This window comes from Molossus molossus, unplaced genomic scaffold (genome assembly GCF_014108415.1).
Source record: "Molossus molossus isolate mMolMol1 unplaced genomic scaffold, mMolMol1.p scaffold_m16_p_1, whole genome shotgun sequence".
NCBI classification, from domain to species: domain Eukaryota; kingdom Metazoa; phylum Chordata; class Mammalia; order Chiroptera; family Molossidae; genus Molossus; species Molossus molossus.
Genome location: NW_023425344.1, coordinates 120,246,103 through 120,272,360, shown reverse-complemented (window position 1 = coordinate 120,272,360; position 26,258 = coordinate 120,246,103). Strand labels below are relative to the sequence as shown.

Genomic DNA, 26,258 nt, shown 5'->3' with positions numbered 1-26,258 from the left:
ACCTCTGAATGGCAGTTCTAGGTGGCTTTGATTAACATCAATGGATAAAACAAACCATTGATTTAACCAAAGTATTTTTGTCTGTTTTATAGAAACAGACTCTTTGAAAATAAGGGAGATGAGGAAATAATTAGAAAGGTCCTGGAGTTAAGAAATGGGAAACTTCCTTGGTGGCCCCTCTCTGCTCGCTCTGGTCTGCAGGGCTTCTCCCCACCTCTTTTTAGCCTGGCTTATTCACTGTGTCCTGACGTATCCTGTGGGCTCCCTGGGAGGAGAAGGGAGCACAGGACCTATGAATAGGGGTGCCCCCATCTGCTACAATTGGAAGGTGCTCCTGGAACTGGGAAGCTCTGGGAAGGGAGGGACCCCAGAGACTGGATGACATCCGGGGGAGCAGCCTCACCCATGCTGGGCTTTCCCTGTAGATTGTTGGGTAGGGTCTCATTCCTCTCCTGAAGCTTGTCCTTTAGCATCCGCTCCATCTTCTCAATCACCTGGGGAGCAGAGTGCAGAGGCTGGTCTGGTCTGGGAGCTCCACACAGTCCCTCTGAGGCTGGACCCTGGTGGTCTGACCCCCGGCCCTGCCTTCTCCTGGTGCTTCACAGTCTCCTCCAGCGCCTGCATCTTCCGCAGCTTGTCCTGGAGCTGCTTCAGTAGTGCAGCCTGTGGCTGCTGAGCCTGGTACAGGAGAAGCAGCTCCTTCTCTCGATCATTCTTCTGATGGTGTGGGTGGGGGAAGGAAAAGGAGGGAAGAAGGGGTGCCTGGGTGTTACCCTTGGCCTAGAGGGCTCAACCCAGGCCCCTCTGCTGAATCCTCCACTGCGCTGGTCCCCCTCTCTCTAGGCTCTTCTCCCTTCTGCTCCCAGACACTTCTCCGCAGACTCCCACCCTAGCTCCCCGTGCTCTCTACCCCCAAACCCCAGCTCACTTGAATCAGCTCGTTCTGCAGATGCTGCACCTTGTCTCTCAGTTTCTTCATGTCAAGCTTACTCAGCAGCAGTTTCTGCTTCATGGACACTGGTGGTGGTGGTGGGAGGGGAGAGATGGCTCAGGCAGGAGGCATCTTCCAGCTCATATCAGCACAGCTTGGGGGTGAGGTCAGGTGTCCCTCAGCCCTGGGGCTTGAGACAGGACTGTATTCCCTGCTTCCCACTACAGAGAGGGCCCAGATGGCTCCTATCAGCCTGTGTCCAGTAACACGCACACCTGGGAAAGGTTCCCTGCCACCCTGTCCCACCCTTCAGAGCCAAGGCTCAGGCTGGCACCCGGAATCCCTTGGTGGCCTTTATGCCCTCACCCAGCTTCTGGGTCTTATCGGCATTGTCCTGTTCCTCTTCCATCTCCTCCTGGGTCAGGTGGCTCCTCAGGGCGTGGTTCTCTGCCCTCAGGACAATGGCTTGTTTCCGCAGCAACAGGATGTCCTCAGCCATCGTCTGTATGGCTCGTTGGTAGCTCTTTATCTCCTGTGGATCCCAGTGCTCAGAGTTGGGCCTCCAGCCCACATCTGTACCCACACTTGGGAGTCAGTGGGTCAACCCCAAGGCCAATGAACAGGGTACTCTCAAGTCTTAGCGACCCCTCAGAGGGGTGGTTAGTTATGACTTGGCCTGCGCCTCCCTTGGCCATGTGAGAAGTCATGCTCCAGTTCTGTCCCAGGGGTCATGTCCTTTCCTGTGATGCCAACTATGGGTCCTTAGAGCTCAGACACAAGATGAGGAAGATCGTGAGTGACGGAGACTTGAAAGGACCTAAAGCCAAGTTCCCAGGACTAGTTTCCTGGTTTCTCCCTGCTCCTTTACCCTTTTCTAGTTCCTCTCCTTTTTCATGTCAATGAGAACACAGAGGAAAACCTCTCAGAAACCCCCAACAAAAGCCACAGAGGAACTGACTCCAGGCAACATCCCCTAATCAGCCCAGGGCTCAGGAAGGGACTTTAAGTAAGCCTGGGAGACCTAAATAAGGACTAAGGATTGGGAGCCAGCTCCGAGGTCTGGGGTGTGAGGTGGGGCCAGGATGCCAGGCTCTATCATTAGGTTAAGAGTAACAAAGATCACCCCACTAGTGTGGCTCAGTGGCTGAGCATCGACCCATGCACCAAGAGGTTGCTGGTTTGATTCCTAGTCAGGGCACATGCCCAGGTTGCGGGCCCAATCCCCAGTGGGGGGCATGCAGGAGGCGGCCAATTGATGTTTTCTCTCATCGATGTTTCCACCTCTCTCTCCCTCTCACTTCCTCTCTCTCTAAAATCAATAATAATAATAATAATAAGAGTAACAAAAATCTTAATATCTGGTGTTCATTGAGCTTTATTATGTTCCAGGTTTGAAGGAGGGCCTCCCTCATTTAATTGTCATGGCAAGCCTATGAAGGTTGGTACTATTATCATCCTTATTTTACTGACAAGAGAAACAAGGCCCAGAGGGGCGAGGAACTTGCTCAGTCACAAAACTGAGCCAAGGTCTGAAACCCACACCTGCTGGCGCTTGAGTCTGTGTTCTTAACTGCTGTGCAGTCTGCCATGATGCACCCTACAGAGAAACATCACAATATGTTGAGAAGTGATACAGCAGGCTACTAAAAGAAGTATCAGCATGATCTCAATCTGGGGAAAATATTTATGTCTGACCTATGTATACATTGGAGAATTAATAAGCTATATTTATATATGTTCATTTCATAATTAGAAATTCCTTCTTGTTATTTAGAAAAGGTTTTGTAAAGGGAGTTTCTTAAATCTAAACAGCACAAGATATCACAGAGACCCAAAACATGAAGCCAGAAAGGTCCATAGAAGGGGAGGAAGTGAGTGTTTGGTTGGGGGAAAAGTGGGTGAAGTCAGCAGGAGTTTGCTAAGCCCTGGTTGCTTGGTCTCCCAGAGGCTTTGGAGGACTTGCACATGGGGGTGGGCCTCCTAGAACATCTAGGGTCTCAAGTCCCCTGGAAGCAAAGCTCTGCCCCCAGCTTCTACCTAGGCCTCGTACTGACTAGGGATGTGGCCCAGCTTCTAGCCACTGCCACCAACTAGCTGCAGGGTGGGCCACTGGCTTCTTGGGGAGGGGCTCCGGGACAGCAGGGTTTCATCAGATACCACTTGTCACCTGCCACTGCCTAGCCTTCTGGCTGGACTCCCTCTAACCAGTGCCAGTGCCAGGCATCTGCCCCAGTCAAGTTCCAGGTCTTGGCTCCTCCAGATCTACCCATCTGGTGTTCTCAGACAGCCCTGTTAAGTAGAAGCCAGCCCAGAGACCACAGGGCTTTGTGGTCAGGCCCCCGGCAGAGCTCAGCTTGGCCAGTGACTCACTGAGTGAGCACAGACAGGCCCTTTCTGTTCTGTGTCTCGAATTTCTCATACAAGATAAACACTGGTGCTTCAGAGCTCAGTCAGTGTGTGTGTGGCGGCTGGCACAGGGCCTTGCCAGGGTGGGTATGACCGGAGGTATCCATTCCCATTCCACCCCATTTCTGTTCAGCAGCTGCTTTATCAGAAGGTCAGACCCCTTCCTCTTTTTCCTGGCTACCTTACTCAAAAGTTTGGAGAACTGCTTGCATACTGGATACTATTAAATTTGAACATATGCAGAGCCTATGATCTAGCAATTATACTCCTGACTATATACCAAAAAAAAAAATGCAAGTGTAAATGCATCTAGAAGCAGGGGTAAGAGTATTGCTACCAGCCTTATTTGTAATAACCCCAGACTGGACATGACACAAATGCCCATCACAGTAGAATGGTGAGCTAGTCATACAGTGGAATACTGCAATCTCTCAGACTCAGGGCAAAACAAAGTCGAACACAAATACCTACTCTATGACGCATGTAGATTTGGCTCAAAAATAGACAAACTAAAGCAATAAAGTTAGAAGTCAGGGTTTGAGATCCATTTAGAGAAGTGATTAGGAGGCACCAGAGAGCTTTGGGGGTGCTGGCAATGTGTACCTCTTGATCTTCACCGAGCATTTACTATGGACTTTGTGATAATTCAACACAGTGAATACACTTACATTTTGTGCATTTGTCTGAATGTGTGCTGTGCTTTATATAAACAACTTAAAAACATTTAACAATTTAAAAAATAAATAAAATCCTGGCTCAAATTTGGTAAAGTACATGAAGCCTCCATAAGGCAACCCTCCTTTGGGGACCCTCTCAACTCTCAGCAACAAGGGCTCTTCTCAGCTCAGAGCTGTGAGTGCTTCTGTGGGCCCCATGCTAAGGCGGTCGTAGGGGCCTGCACTCTGTGAGGCCTCTCCCAGTCTGATCCTGTGCGGCTGGGCGGAATCAGTGATGCCTCCTCTCAGGGCCTCCTGAGAATGAGTAGGCATACATACTGACCCTTGTCAAGGGCTGGCGTGATGCCTCGGAACATCCTGAGACTCACATTGGCTCAGTGACGCGAGGTCACACCGCTGCAAACATGCGGCTGACACTGGAAACTAGACTCTGCTCTAGAACCTGTGCTCTTTGTGTCTACTCGATTGAGGAAGGCTTGGGCCTCACCCAGAGAGGAGAAGAATGGCTTGACTTTGACTCGACCTGTCTACAGAAATTAAAAGGCACTAATGGAGAAGGTGGCCAGCAGAGGTAACAACGTCTATCTGATGTCCTGAGCTTCATTCTGCCTTTTGTCCCCAAGGCTAAGACTGCCTTGGGATAGAGGTGGAAGAAGGAGTTCCCCTGTCTGCTCCTCAAGGAGCCAAATGTGCCCAGGCCTCCCTGTGTTGGAAGAGGTGGGCATGTCGCTCATCTCACTGTCCCCACCCGCAACTGGCCCAGCACAGCGTGCAAACAGCAGATTTGAATAAGTTAGCCTGATCCCATTGCTGGTTCACCAGCTTCTTCTGGGATCTGTCCAAAGTAGGGGTTGGGGAGAGGAGCCCCAGGCAAGGAAGAACCCTGATGGATGCTGCAGTTAGGGCACCTTAGTCTATGTGTGTGCGGGGAGAGGGCTGGGATCTCTATGGCTGTGGTTCAGAGCGAGCTCCTGAGGTTTGGGTCAGATGCAAAGTCTGAGGCCTGGCATACAAAGTCTCTTACAAGCTTTCTCCTCATGCACTCTAACTCCACAGTCTTGTTCCTCCTTCATACTTCCATTCCTGCATTCCTACAACCTAACCTGTCCTTTCATAGTCCACCCAGAAATATATTTTTTTCTTTATTGTTTTTTTTTTTTTTTTTGAGAGAGAGAGGAAAGGAGAGGGAGAGAGATAGAAACATCGATGAGAGAGAACATCGATTGGCCGCCTCCTGCATGCCCCACACTGGGGATTTGGCCTACAACCTGGGCATGTGCCCTGACTGGGAATCAAACTGATGACTTCTTGGTGCAGGGTCGATGCTCAACCACTGAGCCACACTGGCCAGGTGACCCAGAAATTTTAATCGCATGAGGACTGATAGTGTGAGTGTGATGGGGTGTGTGAATGTGTGTGCATGTATGCATATATGCATGGAGGGCGTACCGGGGAAGGGGTGCCAGCCCCTCTGCCCAGCCCATAAATCTGATCACCTGCCTTCCCATTCAGGGCTCATCTTTTCAAGGACCCCATTGTTCTTCATCCCAACAGTCCCAGGAGTGAACAAAACTCTGTTCTTAACATCAGCCCTTAACAGACAAAGGCAGCTGAGGCCCAGATGAAGTGGGTGTCCTCTCCTCAGTCAGATGGCCCCTGCTGGAGGAAGGGTCATGACATCTTTAGGACTCCACCCCTTGGAGAGGAGCTCTGTAGACCTTCCCCAGGCCCCTGTGCCCCTCTCAGCCTGGCTGCTTTCTGGGTGAGATCTCCCCAGTAATATGGCAAGGGACCTGCTTCTAGATTTTCCTTCTCAGTCTCTACCCTGGCCACTATCCTCTGTCCATGGGACCCAGAGAGGTAGCAGCCTGGTGGGCCCACCCTCCTTCCTCAGTTTTGCCCACCCTCACACTGAGCGGCAACCTTGGGCAGCACAGCTGCGCTGAGAGGCTGCAACCTGACTTATCCAAGCAGCCTGGGCTGGCTCCCCACTCAGGGCCATACTCTGCGTCATAGTCCAGCCTTGAGAACACACAGGACACCATGTCTCAGATTTCCTGTTATGGTCCTGCGCTTTGCCTGCTCCCGTCTTTCCCCAGTTCCCAGGCTGTTTGGGCTGGCTATCCTCTAGGGGCACTGACTCCACTTGTGCCTGATCCTGAGTGCCCACAAGGACCCAGCTCTCAGCAGTGTGCTCAAGGTCACAACAATGAGTTATTAAGCCTCGGCTAGAAGCAGATCAGCAAACACCTAGTCAATCACACTTGCTGAGCACCACTGTGTGCCAGGTCTGTGCCAAGTTGGGGCCACGAAGCACAGAGGAGCCCATACTGTCTCTGCCTAGAGTAGTCTCACCTCTACACTGAGGAGATGGCAAGAAGTGCCCGTAACAGAGGGGAGTCAGAGGAGGCTCTTAACTCATACTGGAGTTCAGGAAGGTTTCCTAGAGGAGGTGATAATCTGAGCTGACTCTTTGAAGATGAGTAGGTGTTACCTGGGGTAGGGAGAAGGCTCTTTGGGCAGAGGAGACACTGTTGCAAAGGCAGGGGGTGAGAGAACGTGAGATGAGTAAGAAAGCAGGCAAATTTCTGGAGGGCAGGGTACAGGAAAGAGGGGTAGGAGTAAGGCTGGAGAAGCATCAGTGAAGACAGAAGAGGGCCTTGTAGGTCAGTCTAAGGAGCTTGGACTCTGTTCTGCAGGCCACTGAAGGGCCTAAGCTGGAAGTGGGAGGTGCATGTGACTAACCTCTCTGGTTGCTTAACACAGAGACTAAATGAGGGGAATGGAGACCAAGAGCAATGGATCAGGTGTCACATAATGGAAACTGCCCAGGTAAAGGCAGTGGGCATGAAATGAGGGCAGGAGCTGCAAGAGGGAGAAAAGTGAGGAGAAGGAGGAGGAGGAAGGGGAGGAGGAGAAGGAGAAGGAAGAGTATCTGGAGTCTTAGGGGGAAGAAGTACATGCAGAAGGTGAGGGGGAGAAGGTGCTGGCTTAGGGAGGGGAGGGGCCTGTTGAATGTGAGGTGCTTGTGCAGCCTCTAAGTGGAGGTGGCCACAGGCAGTTGTTGGTGGTCAGACTTGGAGAGAATCTCGGCTGGAGACTGAATGGTGGGAGGATAGCCGGCACAGGTGTGAGCGAAACCTTGAAATGGAGGAGATTTTTCATCGTTAGAGGAAGTGTAGAGTAGAGTGGGGGGTGGGGTTTCAGGACAAAGGGTGGGGTGGTAGTGAGAGAATAGTCTTCAAGATCAGGACAATTGTCAGAGAGGTAGGAGGAAAAGGGGCTGCATTAGGCTAGAAAGCAGAACTTCAGAATGGAGGGACAATGTTCTTCCACTTCGGCTAATAGCACATTGGGCAATACAGAACTCTTGATCCCAGAGATAATCTAAAAACCTGGATACAAAGTAAAAACTACATTAAAAAAAAAATCCTCACCTGAGGATATTTCTTCATTGATTTCAGGTAGAGTGGAAGGGAGGGAGGGAGAGGGAGAGAAAGATAAATAGAGAGAAAAAAACATCAATGTGAGAGAGACACATCAATTAGTTGCTTCCCACATGACCCCAACCACGGCCAGAGATTAAACTGCAACCGAGGTACGTGTCTTTGACCAGAATCGAACCCTCAAGTTTTTGGTTCAGGCCAATGCTCCCACCACTAAGCTAAACTGACGAGGGCAAAAAACTACATTCTTGAAAGTATTGAAGAGCTGGCAAGACAGTGAGGAGTTATTGGACAGAGATAAGGGACAGGTCAGGACCCATGTGGTAAAATATCACACAGTAATAAAAAAGAGGAACCACAGCACCAAGCAACTACACAGATGAATCTCATACATAAAGTTGAGCAAAAGAACCTTACACAAAATAATGCACATAGCATGATGTCCTTTAAAGTTAACAACAGGGACTATTAGGCCACAGTGATCAGGGAGGTAACTTAGATGATGACAGTATAAAGAAGCAGAACAAGACAGTATGCTGGCACAGTGGTCATGTCGAGAAGAGAGGTGTGAGGACTTTCAGGCACTGGTGATGTTTTATTTCTTGACCTAGGTGGTGGTTTCATGAACATTTGTTTTGTAATAACTCGGTTGTGCTTTATTTTTATGTACAATGCAATTTTCTCCATGTGGGTTACATTTCATAATTAAAATTGTTTTTGAAAAAAGGAGAGCAGGATTTTCAGTAAAGGTGTCAAAATAGGTAAACACTTTTTTCACATTTTCCTATGACTACATCAAAATTAGAGAACAACCATCATTGAGAACCACTCGAAGACTAGCTGAATGAAACTTCTACAATGAAGGATATAAAGAAGAAGCCACGTCAAGACTGGTAGGAGGGGAAAAGATATAGAACAGGCATGTCCCACACCTATGGTGTGGCAAATAAGAATCAGGAGGGATATCTCGAGTGCAGAGGTCCCCCCCATCCCCCAGGAGAAACAGGTTCCAGCCCTGCCCCAGGCTCCCCAGCCTAAAGCACCAGTGCCAGGAAGAGAAGTCCTCACAACATCTGGCTGGGAAAACCAGCAAGGATATCAGCTGAGTGAGATAGAGGGCTACTGGAGTCCCAGGTTTTCCTCTTGAGGAGCTTGTTTATAGACTCACTGGCTCAAAAAGTCACTCATTCTAAATTTGCAGGAAAAATAGCTCGATAAGCTCTAGAGACCTATAGGGAGGAACTGAATTGACTAGCTCCTGGGTGAGGGCTGGAGGGACAGGGGTCAGGGAAGTTCTCTCCAGGGATGGAGGTGCTAGCAGTTGCCATTGCTCTTGTGTTGAACCTACCCACCTCCTCAGCCCGCAGGTGCAGGCAGACACCAAATATGAGCTCTCTATTAACCTAGCACTGCTCACCCTGTCCCCGTGGTTTCCTGAGACCCTGTCCCACCCATCTCATATGCTCAGCCCAAGCTACTTTCAGAGGCCTTTCTACACAAGTGGCCTGCCTCAGCATGCACTGCAGACTTTCCTAAAATCTCTCAAAGATCCACAACCCTCCCCCCCCCAAATCAATGGTTTTAGAATGCCCTGTATTTATTGCTAAGCAGCCTTAAGCCCAGAATAAATGGCAACAGGGCTCAGCTTACATTGTAACTCCCACCAGGAGGCTCCAAGCATGGCATAAGCTGCAGCCAGTGTTGGCTTGGAATGTGGCAACAAACCCAGCATAAGTGGTGGCTGGCCTTAGTTTACATTGTGGTGCCCACCAAAGGGTCAAGCATAGCACTAGTGGCAGCCAGCCCAAGTTTACAGCATACCATTTTCCAAGCATTTCCAAGCCCTGAACAAATATCAATCAACTACAGATTACTTTATAGTTCCACCAGGTGGCCCAAGCCAGGCACAAATTGGTCTGTATCAGAACCCCTTCCAAGAGCCTCCAGAACCAACACTCCTGGTGTCTAGCTGCAGACCACACCAGATTACCACCCAACCAGCTCCATAAGTGACACACCCAAAAGGTGGACTTGGTAGGCATCAGAGCCCCACTAAAAAGACTCATGTTCCATGAAATGAGTCCCCCAAAAGCAGTTTGCCTGGCTAGTCCTCCCAGCCAGTCAGCCTGAGGGTCAATACCACTGACTGATGTGCCAACAGAAATCAGGGCTTGACTATAACAGGAAGGCATACACAACCCACACAAGGGACACCTCTGGAACACATGTCTCAGGTGAATAGGGAGATTATACTATTGGGTCCCACTAGATAAGACCACTCTGACAAGACTGGGAGATGTAGGAGACCTACCTAATATAGAAACACACATAGGAAGGTAGCCAAAATGAGGAGACAAAGAAATATGTCCTAAAAAGAATAAGTCAAAACTCCAGAAAAAGAACTAAACAAAATGGAGAAAAGAAATCTATCAGCCACAGAGTTAAAAAAAACTGGTTACAAGGATTCTCAATTAACTTAAGGGAAAAATAGATGAACTCAGTGAAAACTTCCACAAAGAGATAAAATCCATAAAAAGCAACCAGTCAGAAATAAGAACTACAATATCTGAAATGAACACTACTACATTAAGGAAATCATTATCAGATTAGATGAAGCAGAGGATCGAATCAGTGATTTGGAAGACAAGGCAGCAGAAAACATCCACTGAGAACAGCAAAAAGAAAAAAGATTAAAAAAAATGAGGACAGTTTAAGGGACTTCTGGGACAACATCAAGTGTACCAATGCATGTCGTTGGGGTACCAGAAGGAGAAGAAAGAGTGAGCAAGGAATTAAAAACTTATTTTAAGAAATAATGACAAAAACTTCCCTAATTTGGTCAAGAAAATAGACATACAAGTCCAGGAAGCACAGAGGGTCCCAAACAAGATGAACCCAAGAGGACCACACCAAGACACATAATAATTAAAATGCCAAAGATTAAAGACAAAGAGAATCTTAAAAGTAGCAAGAGAAAGCAGTTAGTTATGTACAAGGGAGCTCCCATAAGACTGTCAGTTGATTTCTTAACAGAAACTTTGCTGGCCAGAAGGGATTGGCATGAAATATTCAAAGTAATAAAATGCAAAGACCTACAACCAAGATTACTCTAGCTAGCAAGGTTATTGTTTACAATCAAAGGAGAGATAAAGAGTTTCCTAGACAAGAAAAAACTAAATGAGTTCATTACCACTAAGCAAGTATTATAAGAAATGTTAAAGGGACTTCCTTAAGTAGAAAAATAAAAGGCAAAAAATATGAAAAAGAAAATATAGGAAAAAAAAATTCTCACTGATAAAGGCAAATATTTTAGTAAAAGCAATGGATGGCCCGGCCAGTGTGGCTTAGTGGTTGAGCATTGACCCATGCACCAAAAGGTTGCCGGTTTGATTCCTGGTCAGGGCACATGCCCAGGCTGTGGGCCAAATCCCCAGTAGGGAGCATGTAGGAGGTGGCCAATCGATGTTCTCTTTCATCAATGTTTCCATCTCCCTCTCTCTTTCCCTTCCTCTCTCTCTAAAATCAATAAAGAAGAAGAAGAAAATCAAAGCAATGGATCAACTACAAAGCTAGTACAAAGGTTAAAAAGCAAAAGTAGGAAGAGCTTGTCTAATTACAACAACAAATCAAGGGATACACACAAACTCTCACACACAAAACAAGAAATAATGACAAAAACTTAAATGTGGAGGGGGTGAGTCAAAATTGCAGTGATTTAAAAATGTGTTCAAACTTAAAATAGGATGACATAAACATAGCTTAGTGTATATGAAACACATGGTAACTGTAAATCAAAAATCTACAAGAGATATGTAAGAAATAAAGAAAAAGAAATCCAAACACAATATTATAGAAAGTCATCAACATACAAGAAAAGAGAGAGAATGAGAAAGGAACAGAGAAGAACTACAAAACAATCAGAAAACAACGAATCAAATGGCAATAATTACAGGCCTATCAATAAGTACTTTAATGTAAATGGACTAAATGCTACAATCCAAAGAGTTAGGGTGGCTGAATGGATTAAGAAAAACAAACAAACAAACAAACAAACAAACAAACAAACAAACAAAAAAAGCATACCTATATGTTGCTTATAAGAGACCCATTTCAGTTTAAAAGATACATACAGACTGAAAGTAAAGAGATAGAAAAAGATATTTCATAAAAATGGAAACAAAGAAATGCTGGGATAGCAATACTTACATTAGACTAAATAGACTAAAACAAGGGCTGTGACAAGAGACAATAATAGGCGTTTAATAATGATAAAAGGATCAATTCAACAAGAGGATATAACTCTCATAAACATCTATGCCTCAACATAGGACACCTAAATATATAAAGCAAATATTGATCAACATAAAGGGAGAGATCTACAGTAATACAGTCATAGTAGGGGACTTTAACATCCCATTGATAGATCATTCAGACAGAAAATCAACAAGGACACAGTGGCTTTAAATGACATGCTAGATCAGATGGACTTAAAAAATATTTTTAAAACATTTTACCCCAAACCAGGAGAATATACATTTTCAAGTACACATGGGATATTTTCCAGGATTGACCACATGTTAAATGACAAAACAAAGCTCAATAAATTTAAAATTGAAATCATACCATGCATCTTCTGTGATCGTAACTGTATGAAACTAGAAATCAATTACACAAAGAAAACGGAAAAACAAACACACGAAGGCTAAATAACATATTACTAGACAATGAATAGATTTACAGTAAAATCAAGGAAGAAATAAAAAGATCCATGAATCAAATTAAAATGAAAACACAATGACCTCCAATCTATTGGATATAGACAAAGCAGTTCTAAGAGAGAGCATCAGAGTCCCACTAATGAGACTCCTGCTCCATTAGAATAGTCCCCACAAAATAACTTGTCTCCTGTAATCATGGCCAGTCCTCTCAGCCAGTCAGCCTGAGGGTCAGTACAGGTCTACATCAAGAAACAAGAAAAATATCTCAATAAACAATCTGACCTAATACCTAAAGGAACAAGGAAAAGAACAAACAGAGCCCAAAGTGAGGAGAAGAAATGAAATAATAAAGATCAGAGCAGAAATAAATAAAATTAAGTCTAGCCCTGGCTGGTTGGAGTATTTTCCCATGCACCAAAAGGTTGTGGGTTTGACTTCTGGTCAGGGCACATACCTAGGTTGTAGGTTCGCTCCCTGATCAGGGTACATATGAGAGGAAACTGATCAATGTTTCTCTCTCACATTAATGTTTCTTTCTTTCTAAAATAATAATAATAATAATAAAAAACAATATCCTTGGGTGAGGAAAAAAAATTATTTAAAAATTGAGTCTAAAATATATTAGGAAAAAAACTCCCCCAAACCAAGAGCTGGTTCTTTGAAAAGATAAACAAAATTAATAAACCTCTAGCCAGACTCATCAAGAGAAAAAAAGAGAGGAACCAAATAAATAAAATCAGAAATGAAAGTGGAGAAATAACAACCAACACCACAGAAATACAAAGGATTATACCAACAAATTAGACAACCTGAAAGAAATAGATAAATTTCTAGAAACATACAGTTTTCCAAGGCTGAATCAGGAAGAAACAAAAAAAATCTGACTAGAATGATAACTGTTAATAAAATCAAATAGTAATAATAAATAAAACTCCCAACAAACAAAAGCCCTGGACAAGATGGCTTTAGAGGTGAATTTTACCAAATATTCAAGAATTAATACCTATCCTTTTCAAACTATTCCAGAAAAAAAAAAAAATTGAAGAGGAAGAAAAGCTCTGAAACTCATTTTATGAGGCCAAAATTACCCTAATATCCAAACCAGACAATGACACTATGAAAAAAGAGAATTATAGGCCAATATCCTTGCTGAACATAGATGCAAAAAATCCTCTACAAAATATTAGCAAACTGAATTCAGCAATACATTACAAAGATCAGCCCTAGCCGGTTTGGCTGAGCAGTTGGAGCGCCGGCCTGCGGTCCAGAGAGACCCAGGTTTGGTTCCTGCTAAGGGCACGTACCTCAGTTGCAGTTTGTCCCCAGCCCTGGTTGGTCGTGCGGGTGGCAGCCACTCAATGTGTCCCTTTCACGTCGATGTTTCTCTCTCTTTTCCTCTCTCTCCCTCCCACTCTATCTGAACAAAAAATGGAAAAATGTCCTCGGGTGAGGATAAAAAAAAAAAAAAAAAATCATTCTCCATGATTAAGTGGGATTTATTCCTAGGATGCAAGGTTGGTTCAATATCCACAAATCAATTAATGTGATACCCCACATAAATAAAATTAAGGTTAAAATATATAAGATTACATTTTCTTTTTTTTTATCCTCACCTGAGGAAAAGCTTCAATATTTTGTTCAGACAGAGTGGGAGGGGGAGAGAGAGAGAGAAACATTGATGTGAAAAGGACATATCGAGTGGCTGCCACCCACACGACCCAACCAGGGCCGGGGACAAACTGCAACTGAGGTACGTTCCCTTAGTGGGAACTGAACCCGGGTCTCTCTGGACCGCAGTCCGACGCTCTAACTGCTGAGCCAAACTGGCCAGGGCTAAAAGTTTTTTCTTTAAGACCAGGAACAATACAAGGATATTCACTTGCACAATTTTTATTCAACATAGTATTGGAAGTCCTAGCCACAGCAATCAGATAAGAAAAAGAAATAGAAGGCATTCAGATGGGAAAGGAAGGAATAAAACTGGCATTTTTTTTGCAGATGACATGATACTACATATAAAGAACCCTACAGATTTCACATAAAAACCTATTAGAATTAACAAATAAATTCAGTAAAGTAGCAGGATACAAAATTAATATTCAGAAATTGGTTGCATTTTTATACACCAATAACAAACTATCAGAAAGAGAAATTAAGAAACAATCCCATTTACAATTGCATCAAAAAGAATAAAATACCTAGGAATATATTTAGCCAAAGAGATAAAAGACCTGTACTTAAAAAGTTATGACATTAAAGAAAGAAATGGAAAAAGATACAAATAAATGGAAGCATATACTGTACTCATAGATAGGAAGAATGAACATCACTAAAATGTCTATAGCACCCAAAGCAATATAAAGATTCAGTGAAATCTTTATCCATAGAATAAAAAAAAAAAAATGATCCTAACATTTATATGGAACCACAGACCCCAAATAGCCAAAGCAATCTTGAGAAAGAAGAACAAAGTTAGATGTATCACACTACCTTATATTCAATTATACACTACAAGGCTATAGTAATCAAAACAGCATGGTATTGCCTGGCTGGTATAGCTCAGTGGATTGAATGTCCTGGTTTGATTTCCAGTCAGGGCACATGTCTGGGTTGCTAGCTTGATCCCCCATTAGGGACCACGCAAGAGGCAGTCAATGGACGTTATCTTTCTCATCAATGTTTCTATCTCTCTCCCTCTCCCTTCCTCTCTCTAAAAAAAAATCAATAAACACATATTTAAAATAATTTTTAAAAGCATGGTATTAGCATAAAAACAGACACATAGATCAGTGTAACACAATTAAGAGCCCAGAAATAAACACATGCTTATATGGTCAACTAATATATGATAAAGAAGACAATGGAGTAGACAATCTATTCAATAAATGGTGTTGGGAAAGCTGGACAGAGAAGTGCAATAAATTGAAACTTTCTTATACCATATACAAGAATAAACTCAAAGTGGATTAAAGACTTAAATGTAAGATCTGAAACCACAAAACTTCCAGAAAAAAACATAGGCAGTAAATTCTTTGACATTGCTCTTTTTTGGATATATCTCCTTGGACAAGAGAAACAAAATAAAAATAAACAAATGGTACTACATCAAACTAAAAAGTTCTTTTTTTTTCCTTTTATTTTTTTTTTCTATCACCATTAGTTCCCCTTTACCCCCCTTCCACCTCTACCCACCTCCCTTTCCCCCATAACCACCACGCTGTTGTTTGTGTCCATGAGCCCTTTTTTGCTCAATCCCTCCACCCAAACTAAAAAGTTTTTGCACAGCAATGGAAACTATCAACAAAATGAAAAGACAATCTCTTGAATGAAAAAAGATGTGCACCATTGATACATCTGATAAAGGGGTTAATATCCAAAATATATAAGGAACTAATATAACTTAACACCAAAAAATACAACAATATGATTAAAAAATGGGCAGAGGACCTGAAGAGATATTTCTTCAAAGAGAGCATTCAGATGGCGAATAGACATATGAAAAGATGCTCAACATCACTATCATCAGGGAAATGTAAATTAAAACCACAATGAGATACCACCTCATACCTGTCAGAATGGCTGTCATCAATAAATCAACAAACAACAAGAGTTGGAGAGGATGTGGAAAAAGGGAAACTTCATGCACTGCTGGTGGAAATGCAAATTGCTGCAGCCACTATGGAAAACAGTATGGAGGGTCCTAAAAAAATTAAAAATAGAACTACCAAGCCCTGGCCAGTAGTTCAGTTGGTGTGGGTTCAATTCTCAGTCAGGGTACATACAAGAATCAACCAATGAATGCATACATGGGTAGAAAAGCAAATCAGTTTCTCTCTCTCTCTTTCTACCCCCCATCAAAAAACAAACAAACAAACAAAAAAAACCTTGTCACCCAACAATTCCATCTCTGTATGTGTATATATATATATATAAATCCAAAACACTAATTCAAAAAGATATATCCACCCACCTATGTTTATTGTAGTATTATTTACAATAGTCAAGACATAGAAGCAATGTAAGTGTCCACTGATAGACAAATAGATAAAAAAAAGATTTGGTACAGATACATAATGGAATATTACTCAGCCATTCAAAAGAATAAAATATTGTAATTTGGGATAATATGGATGGACCTAGAGGGTATTATGCTAAGTGAAATAAGTCAGACAGAGAAAGACAAATATCGGGTGATTTCACTTATATGTGGAGTCCAAAAATAAAAATAAACAAACAAAACAGAAACAAACTCATAGGTGCAGAGAATAAATTGATGGTTGCCAGATTGTGTGTGTGTGGGGGTGAAAGCATTAAGTACAAATTGCCAGTTATAAAAAGTTATGGGGATGTAAAATACAACATAGGAAATATGGTCCATAATTTTGTAATAACTATGTATGGTATCAGATGGGGACTAGATTTATTGGATTGATCATTTTGTAAGTTAGATAAATGTCTAATCACTCTGTTGTACACCTGTACAATATAATATAATATTGTATGTCGACTGTAATTGAAAAAAAATTTTTTTAAGAAAATAGAAAGGGAAAAGGAGAGAAGGTTTAAGAGCCTTCAGATCCGTGCTGTCTGGAGAAGGTGGCCCCTGCTAACTTTGGCCAGTGCTCTGGATTGACAGGGTGCAGGAGAGAGAGGACTGAGGGGGACAGTGAGGTTGTGAAGGGACAGAGATAGCTGAGAGGCGGGGGGTTGGAGAGAGGATTTGCTAGAGAATGAGGAGACTAGCAGGGAGGGGTGTACAGTGAGTGTGGGCTGGAGTGGGGGAGGGGCTTCACTCTCCTAGGGGAAGAGGAGGCCTGAGCCCCAGGCAGGTGTAGGCAGGTGTCTGGATCAGAGGCAGTGTGGGTGTCAGGACTCTGCAGGGGGTGGAGTGGGTGCAGTGGCTGTGTGGCAAGGCTGAGCCAGGGCAGAGGATTTGCTGAGCCAGGTGCACATCCTTCCCTCTTGGCCCTACACTGGGCAACCATCCAACCTCTGATTCCCCAGGCTGGCAGGCTCAGGCTATCTGCCCTGTAGTTTGCCTTTACAACCAGCAGAGGGCAGCCGCTTTCCACAGATGCTCCAGCTTCAACCTACAGCGGGAATGAGGCCAGCCTTAGTGGCCCCACAGCTCATGGTGGGGGGCATGCATAAGGGACTGTCTTGCTGACCAGCCCCAAGCAAACATGTCTCCCCTCCCAATGATTCAGCCTACTTTCTCTCACCTTGTGTCCCCAAACTCCCAGCTCTGAGGTCTGAGATGGGTGCCCTCTGCTGAGAACCACCTATGGAGTCCAGAGAGGTGCAGTGATTTGCCTGAGGTCACAGAGCAAAATCTGAACCTCAACTGGGTCTTCTGCCATGAGCCAGCACCAGGGGAAAGGCTTGGGATGGGGCCACCTCGAAGCACTGAAGTGACCTCATCTGACGGAACACCTGCACAGCAGTGGACACCTGAGGCTCACTTCTGCGCACAAGGACAATTGAGAGGGACTTAGATGCAGCTTAGAAAAGTGTAGCAAACACACACCAAAGCCTCAAACTTTGCAAATCAGAAAGGAATCTTCAATCCATCTAGGAAGACACAGTATGGACACTCAGGTAGGGCCTGTGGGGGTCCTGGGGCCTAATGACAGCAACTCCCTTTGTTGAATGCCCATGACTGTATACTTTGTTTCCAATCCAAGCAAGGGAGGCCTTTTCATTCCTAGTTTCTGAGGAGGAAGCTGAGGCTCAGAGAAGGAAGGGCTGGGTCGTTTGTTTGAGGCTGCCCACTGCCAGGGCAAACAGGGGCAGAGCTGCAGCTATGTTCAGGTCTCTTTCGGTGGAGGTGAGGGCATGTGCTACCAGGGAGCCCACACACAGAAACCTGGGGTGGAGACATGGAGCTACCGTCTCCACATGACCTGCTGTGCCTCCGCTGAGCTCCTGACCCACAGAACTGTGAGCTAGGACAATAAATGTAAAAGGATTGCCCTAAGCACAAAGTTTTGGGGTGGTTTGTTATGCTGCAGTAAATAACTGGAATATTCTCCCTGGACTCTCAGAGCCCTTCAGTGGTTCCCCTCATGATAAACTTCCAACTTTGAATTTCAAGGCATCCTGACCCAGCACTAGTCCCCCTTTCAGACGAGATCAGGTGCATTCAGGGTGGTATGGCTATAGACTAGACCCCCTTTCAGAAATTAGCTCTTGTTCACTCTGCTCATGAGCCAGCCTGAACCTCCTGTCTTCAAAGCCTCATCTACTTCTATCAAGAAGCCATTACTGACCCATCCTACCCTGGCGCTCCCTGTCCACCGGGGACCACCTACACCTTCTCCCTCTGATCCCAGGAGATCCTGACAGCGAGGAAGGGCTTCCCATCCTCTCTGCAGCCTCTGGTTGTCTGTTCTGAGTTGGGGAATAGGGCCAAGCAGACCCCCCAGGACTGGTGGTGGAAAACCCTGCTCCTGCTAGATTTGCCTTCATCTGACTCAACTCCTGCAGGCCCCTCAGAACATCCCAGAGGCCCCTCTTGGCTAATCTAAGGTATCCAATGCTGTTAATGGGAATTAACCACATTTCTTTAAAATGGAAACATTCAGCCCTGGCCAGTTTGGCTCAGCGGTTAGAGCGTCCGCCTACAGTCCTGAGAGACCCGGGTTCGGTTCCGCCAAGGGCATGTACCTCGGTTGCAGTTTGTCCCCGGCCCTGGTTGGGTTGTGTGGGTGGCAGCCACTCGATGTGTCCCTTTCACATCGATGTTTCTCTCTCCCTCCTGCTCTATCTGAAAAAATGGAAAAATGTCCTCGGGTGAGAATAGAAAAAAAAAAAAAAAGAAACATTCAGCTTGTGCAAATTGGTGCTTGCCTCCAGAGCTCAGTTCAGTTGGGGCTGTCTCAGGGAGGCATGGGAGAGGATGAAGGTTGTGTTAAAGATTTGCTGAAGGAGAACAGTACTTTCTGGGGGCAGGGGTCATCACGGCTAAGTAGCCCCTTGCGCCTATGTGCCCCTGGGCTGACACCCTCGTCCGTAGCACTCCTGCCCTAGCCACAGCCCACCCAGCCTGAGGCCTTTCAGTCTTGCCTGGGACGATGTGACAACAGAATCCTGTAGTCATGAGAACAAACCATTTCCCTTTCCCCATTCATTCTCTCTCTCTCAGTCTCTCTCTCTCTCCCTCCCTCCTTTCCTCCCTCCCTCCATCAGAAGGCAGGCCTGGGAGGCCTGTGAGCACCACTGCCAGCGGGGATGTGAGGTCCAAGGTCAGGCAGCAAGGACATAGCGAGCAGGAGAGGTTACACTGCAGGACGCACAGGGCAGGGCGAGGCAGAGGACAGGGTCTTGGTCCTGGGATGGGCGTTTGGAGGAAGTGTGACTCTGGACAGTCAGCTCTCCGCCTGCCCGTGCTCTTCAGGCCAAGCCCTGGAGCTCTGCTTCTGCCCAGGGGAGTCCAGAGCACAGGAGTCCTAGGGCCAGGGCCTGCTCACCCCAGATGCCTGCTCCAGGGTCCCCTTGAACTGTCAGTTGAGCCTCTCAGCCACAAGCAAATCTGTGCAAATTTCTGTTTAAAACAGGCTCCCTGAGGGGGAGGCCGTTGCTTCTTTGTTCAGCCCAAGGTTATAGCAAAGAAACAAAAGGGGTGACTTTTCCTTTCTTCTGTTCTTTCTTTTTCTTGTTGCTGCAGCACAGTTGGTGCCTAGAAAGCTTTTGTGCTCAGCATAGGTGAATGTGAAGCTCAGGGGGTGGTGAGACCTTGGCCACTGATCCCAGCCCCTGCCTAATTGGCCCCTGCAGGAGCTCAGACTGCTAATTGGTCTGTGCCTAGACAATGGGTTTGGGGCTGGCTTGGGGGAGGGGCTTCTTGAAAGATGCTCTTTCTTGCCATTCCGAGTTCCCTTTCCAGGCCTTCCAGAACCCTGCTCCAAATTCAAGTCTCCACTCTGAGCCGTCCTCCTCCAGGAAGACCCCCTTGGGCAACCCCAAGCTTAACCGTCAGTCACTCCTCCTCAGGTTTGTGGGTCAGGGTCCTGCCTCTCCTGGATTCAACTTGAGCTGGCTCCTGTCCTCAGGGACTTCTAGGGCCAGGCACTCAGGGGACTGGTGCAGGGACAAACCCTTGTCCTTGCTTCACAGGCCCTGTTTACTCTCCCGTAAAGAACCTTTTCCCCACTGGTTACCTCCTGCCAGAACCCCCTTGGTTAGAGCTTTGCTGCTCTGAATGCCCCATGCGGGGTGCAAGGAGAGACCTGGCTGGACTCCAGAACCTTGTGTTCTAATCTAGATTCTCTCCACATGTGCTGTGTGACCCTAAGCAAGGCCCCAGCCCTCTCTGTGCCTCTTCATTTGCAAGCTGGGAGATAACCATTTTGGGGGTGTACTCTGGTGTTCTTGCCACAACAAAAAAACAAATGCTTTGGCAACGGGTTTGAGTGAGAAGGTTGCTTTCGCTAAGCCAGGCATACCAGCCCCAGTGGCCTAGGTTAGATGCACCTCCCCTTGAATGTCCCTGTCTGCTTCATCCCCTCCCCATCTTAGTCCTGTGAGCTCTACACTGCTAGCAAGTCTTCCAGGTGCTACTTGCCAGTCTGGTCCAGGCACATACACTTTCTAGGATGTGGGGCTGGATCTCCAAGAGGCCAGAGCCAGGGTCTCAATTCAAAGGAGACAATGGCCACTTGAAGGGATTTCCCCAGAAGCCCTTCCCTCTTCGCTCCTGGTTTTCTGGGCTCAGGGGGCCTGGGCAGAGGCTGGAGGCCCCAGAGAAGGTCCCTGTGACTATGGGCATTTGGGGCCAATGTCTGCAGGCTTGATCTTCTGATCCTCCCTGACCTTGCTCTGGGAACACCTCCACTGGTTGCCAGGCAACACACCCCAACACACCTACCTGCTAGGTTAGCCAACCCATCCTTCCAGAACTGGTGAGTGTGGGGGCAGACTTACAGAGTGGCCGTCAAGGAGTTCTGGGTCAGCCTCAGGGGCCGGAGGGCATGGGGAGCCTGGCTCCGCCATCTTCCTGCTAGCGGTCCTATGCCCCAGGATGGGTCCCCAGGGACTGTTGCTACAACAAGTGCCTTCCTGGCAACAGAGCCCAACCCTGAGCTGGAAGCAAGCAGTCCCAGGAGCCCGTGCCCTTTGCTCCAGGGTGGGGTGGCTGCTATCAGGCTAGACTCATTTCTTGGCCAGAGAACTGCAAGGAGATGCAGGGCTTGGGGGGCTATGGGTCCAGGAGCCCAGTAAAGGGGCTATGCCTGGAAGGGTGTGGCCTTCTGTCCTCCCAGCCCCAGTCTGCACCCTCCCTCCCTACCTTGCCTCTAGCCATGCTGCAGCCTCCCTGTCAGTGCCCCCATCTCCCTTTTCTCTGCTGCTTGGCCATACCTGCCCCTCAGTTCCCCCTCCCCCTTCCCCTCAGTCACCCCTTATTTCTGCTCCTCTCTCTGTTCCTCCATCACCCCTCCCCACCGCAGCAAAGCCCGCTCAGCGCTTGGCTCCTCCTGTACAGTGCAGCATGGCCTAGGGCCCACGCCTGCCCGGGGCCTTCCCATCTCTGCTTTCCTGAGCGTCTGGACAAATTCCTTTCCCTTTAGTTCAGTGGAGACATGGGTGGATGTTTTTAAAAGGAACTCACTGGGAAGCAGAGTGAAAACAAACCCAAACAAGGCAGCCCACCACCTAGAAACGGCTCTGGTCACTAAGGTGGGGCCATCTGCTTTAATGTCCTGGGCCGGGGTTGCAGAGCACCCCTCCTAGGGCGCAGAGGGTTCTGTCTTGCCATTTTTCCAACTGAGGTGGGTCCAGCCTGTCTGTCTCAAGCAAGCTTGGTCCCAAAACCTTTCCTGATAGGCACCCCATCTGCACTGAGCAAGGTGCCTGTGCAGAGCTGGGACTCTAGAGAGAGTTGTTCACCCGTGTAATGAGTGGAGGGATGAATGCTGGAGTCTCTAATGGTGCAGTAATAATCCCTGACTGCAGTCCAGGATAGACAGCTCTACCTGTTTCAGAAGCTCCATCCCTGAGGCACCCACCTCTAGCTATTGGGTGCTAGCTCAGGACTGTGCAAGGGTGTGTGTGGGGGTCTGGGCTCTGTCAGTGTCAAATGGGGACCCTTACTCCTCTCAGTTTGCAGCCCTAATTTTTCACTTAATTCACTTTGAGACCCTGGAGAGTTCACTTTTTCTCACTGGAATTTCTTCCTTTGTATAAAAGGGATGGGGCAGGGGAGCTGGACAGGACAAACCCCACGCTGCTCTGACGGCTCACATCTGAGCTGGCTGGGAGTAGTGGGCCTTGAGTTGCTCAGTGCTGGGTTTGAGTCCCTGCTCTCCTGCTAATTGTCTGTGTGACTTTAGACAGGGCAGTCGCTGGCCTCTCTGAGCTCAAATCCTTGCTCTGTAATATGGAGAGCATGACACACCCATCTCCCGGAGCTGTTGGGGGTTTAATGAGGTTGTGGGTATGAGGCTCCAAGCAGGCTGCCTGGCACACAAGTAGCTCTGAAGATGTTACTCCTCCTCTGTGTGACTCATGAGGACCCTGGAGGGTCTAATATTCCTCTAGGGAAATTAAAATTAGGCTTGTGATAGAGATGGCCATCCTCTCTGGACAGCACCAGCCACCCAGATGGCATCCCAGATGTGGGCTTAAGACCTTCCAGATCTTGCCTCTCAGCGCCCCCCACCCCGGGGAAAATGGCTCTGCTGTGTGTGCCCCTCCTATCCTAAGAGCCTGGGCCGAAGCCTGGGATAAAGGCAAAATCAGACTGGTGCTCTCTCCCAGCCCCGCCTTCAGCCACCCCTCACAGAGAGAGCCCCGGTGCTTAGGCCCGCTGGGTTGCCAATTGATTGAATGTGCTCCCATCCTCGGGCGTGACATGAATTTTTCATCAAAGGCCTGTAGACTTTGGGAAACACAATGAGAAGCCCCATCAATAACGTACCACGCAGAGGCACTGACTGCTCAGCCAGGCCCAGACATAGCTGTCTTCAGGCCCTGCTCTGGCAGGAGGCCGGAGGCCGGAGGCAGCAGGCAGCAGGCAGGAGGGGCACGAGTGAACCCCTCAGGGGTCCTCACTGGACACAGATCAATGGATCTGTTGGATGTTGAGAGGGAGGGGAGCCTATCGGAAGAAGCCCCAGTGGGACCCACTGGGTCTCAGGTGTTTCATCTATAAAATGGGTGCTGAGGAGCCCCCCACCCCTTAAAGTGTGGTAACACACAGCCGAGAGTTACTATGTGAACACTAGTGTTCTCTGTGGGCCTGAGGGACATCCTTTTTCCACGGGGTCCCAGAAAGCAGGGGGGCACTAGGCTGGGTGGAAAGGGAGAGTAGGGGAGCACAGAAATGCCTGGTGACAACAGGGGGCTTTATCCACCGCACTGGCTGTCAAACTCCTCTGTGATCTGGCCCCCCCCACCCGCCAGCCCCCTCCCACACGCCTCCACCCACTTCCTGCAGCCTCAGAAGGTCTCGGAAGAACAGTTCCATCCTGTCTGCCTTCGCAGTTCCTTCGCCAGCAGGACAGAGGCGCCCTCGCGCTGTCCCTGTGATCCCTTCTTCAGCTGGCCTCGGACAAAAGCTTTTCCCACCCTCTTTGGCTAGATGGGATGTTGATTTACTTTTCTGGGTTTCCAGAGTCTGAACTAGGTCAGTGGTAAACAAGTGCTCACCATGGGCAGGAAATGTTCTAAATACTGTGTATGGATCAGTCTAACTTCATCCCCCCAAGTAACTGGGTAAGGCCGCGGGGGAAAGAAGAGGTGAGGGGATTTGTTCCAGTGGGGAAGCTGCTTGCAGAGCCCACACTCCTAAGCCCAGACCCTGGGGCAGGTTCTCCTGTCCTCAGCTGGCCTTTGGGTCGGCAGGGCAGGGCTCATGCTCCCCACTTCCATGCTCACTAGGGCTAGGATCTCCCCTCTGTAGTGCCTGAGGCTCCCCTGTCCCCACTAAGGGAAACTCAGGGTGGGGTACACAGGCTGTGAACGCCCACTGGCTCTCTGCTCTCCCACCTTCGGGGCTCCGGGTGTGGCTCCTGCATGCTGAGGCCATCCCTCCCCGCAAGGCTTCTGGGGTGACACTCAGGACGGGGCAGGAGACTGGGGCTGAGGTGCTCTGTACCATTGATTCTGGCCATGTTGTCAGATCTCTCTGGGCCCTGTCTAGCTGTGGGCCTCCTTCTGTTCCAGCTTGTTTGGGGGCTCATGGGTACCCAGGATTCTGTGTCCCTGTACATGGGCTATCATGGAGGGTCACTTGAAGGCCTACATTTCTGAAACCCTCTCCTGGCAGAAATGCCCCCAGTGGGCCTGGAACATAATGGAGGCCCTAAATCATACCCTGCCCCTTCCATCGCCCGACCCAATCCCGCCCGGGCCCACGCGGGCCCCACGCTGGGACTGTCTGCGGCAGAGCACTCACCCTGACTAACAGCCAGGCTCTCACAGGTGCCCTGGGACGGGCTGGGGGGGTGAGGAGGGACCTCTGTGCCTCTCCAGTTGTTCACTGTCTTAGGCCTTGATGCCTGCCCTTGAGACCCCCGAGACTCTATTAGGGGGCAGCCAGGGTGGCAGGAGGAGCACCACTTCCATCTATGGAGGATGGCGAGCGTTGCCTTTTCCCGGACCCAGGCTAAGGACACTGGGTCCATCCAGCTTTCTCTCCAGCAGCTCCTTGCCCAGGCCCTGTAGTGGGCACTGGGGACACAGATATGAACGAGGGTTAGTTTCCCTGCCTGAGGAGGTTGTGTTCTAGTGGCGGTGGCAGCAGGCACAGCACAGCCTCAGTCAGGCCCCTCGCCACCCTGGCTACAGGCAGGGCTGTAAGGGAGGGCGTTTTAGAGCCGGAATGGGTTTTGAAGGGTGAGTAGAAGTTTGTCAGGTGATCAAAAAAAGTGATGAGGGGTGCATTCTCAGCAGAGGGAAAAGTAGGAGCCAAGTTGTGAGGTGAGAAGCAGCCTGGCACAGTGAGGAGGGGTGGTGGGAGATGAGGTTGGCATGGCTGCAGGGACCAGTCAGAAGGCCTTGAATTCCAGGCCAACACCCAGTAAGGAGCCTGTTATAGTCAGATGAAGTGGGCTGGTCTGAGCTAGATGCTGGCACTAAGCATGACTAGAAGGCTTGGTTACCTTATAAACATACCCAGTCTGGCAGCATAGTCTGTCAGAGCTGGAAGGGGCCAAGATGTTCTGGAGGAAAGAGTGGCCCCCAGAGGAGAGGGATGGGATATTGGCCACCAGGAACCTTGGATGGAGAGATAGCCGCGGTAGGCAACCTTAGGGTGATGCCGTTTCTCAGTTCTTGGAGAGGCTGCCTGCCTTAGCCTCCCGGAGCCACCAGGCCATGCCCACCCTGCCCCAGAGGACTGTCTGAGTCTTGATCCACGTGCCACCCTTCACCTTTGCTGCGTGAGAGAAGCAGACTTGGCAGTGCCTCCTCAGTGCCTCCAGCCCCGTGAATCAATGATGGCACTGTTTTTGGAGCAGGAGCCAGAGCTGAGATCAGAAATGGAGACCTGCTTCTCAGCCCCAGGGGCAGCCAGCCTTCCAGAGGACTGGGGGCTTCCTCTGGGGGCTGAGGCCCTGCCTGGTGGGGTCAGGCTCTGAGGGAGCCTGTATAGCTCCCCAAGGTGAGGGACCAGGGGTGAGGAGGGAGATGAAGGAAGGTGGTCCCACCTTCAGAAGTCCTAGACTGAGGGAGGAGACAGTGCTGGCCCGAGGAGCCCCCGTCTGAGGTGGGAGACCTGGTTCTGTTCTGGGAGTCCCGGTCTGAGGGAGGTGTCATGTCCCCACTCTGAAGCACATCTGAGGAGGAGGCAGGGCCCACATAATCTCAATAAGGACTCATAAAAAGAACAGATGGTCCCAACAAGTGCAAATTAATTGAGCAAAACCTGTGTACATGGGCACTGTGAAATGGTGGGCTGACAGGCAAGGGGTGGGGGCAGGACAGGGGGTGGGAGAAGCTGTAACGAGCACTTATCAATGTCTTGCTGGATCTGCAGCTGGGAGCACAATTATTGACCAAGCCTGTCTATACATTTCCCAGCCATGTCTCCAGAAACCTTAATCACAGGGCCTCATTACCCCTCACACCTCTAGGCATAGGG

General features: G+C 48.1%; 1 protein-coding gene across 1 annotated transcript in view; it reads right to left on the bottom strand.

The window, feature by feature from the left end:
* CCDC33 (coiled-coil domain containing 33) overlaps positions 1-26,258 on the bottom strand; it is a 120,823-nt gene that overhangs the window by 5,717 nt on the left and 88,848 nt on the right. Inside the window, 4 exon segments of the mRNA XM_036272295.1 lie at positions 404-494; positions 586-717; positions 929-1,017; positions 1,298-1,463. Coding sequence (XP_036128188.1) covers positions 404-494; positions 586-717; positions 929-1,017; positions 1,298-1,463 — 478 coding nt within the window.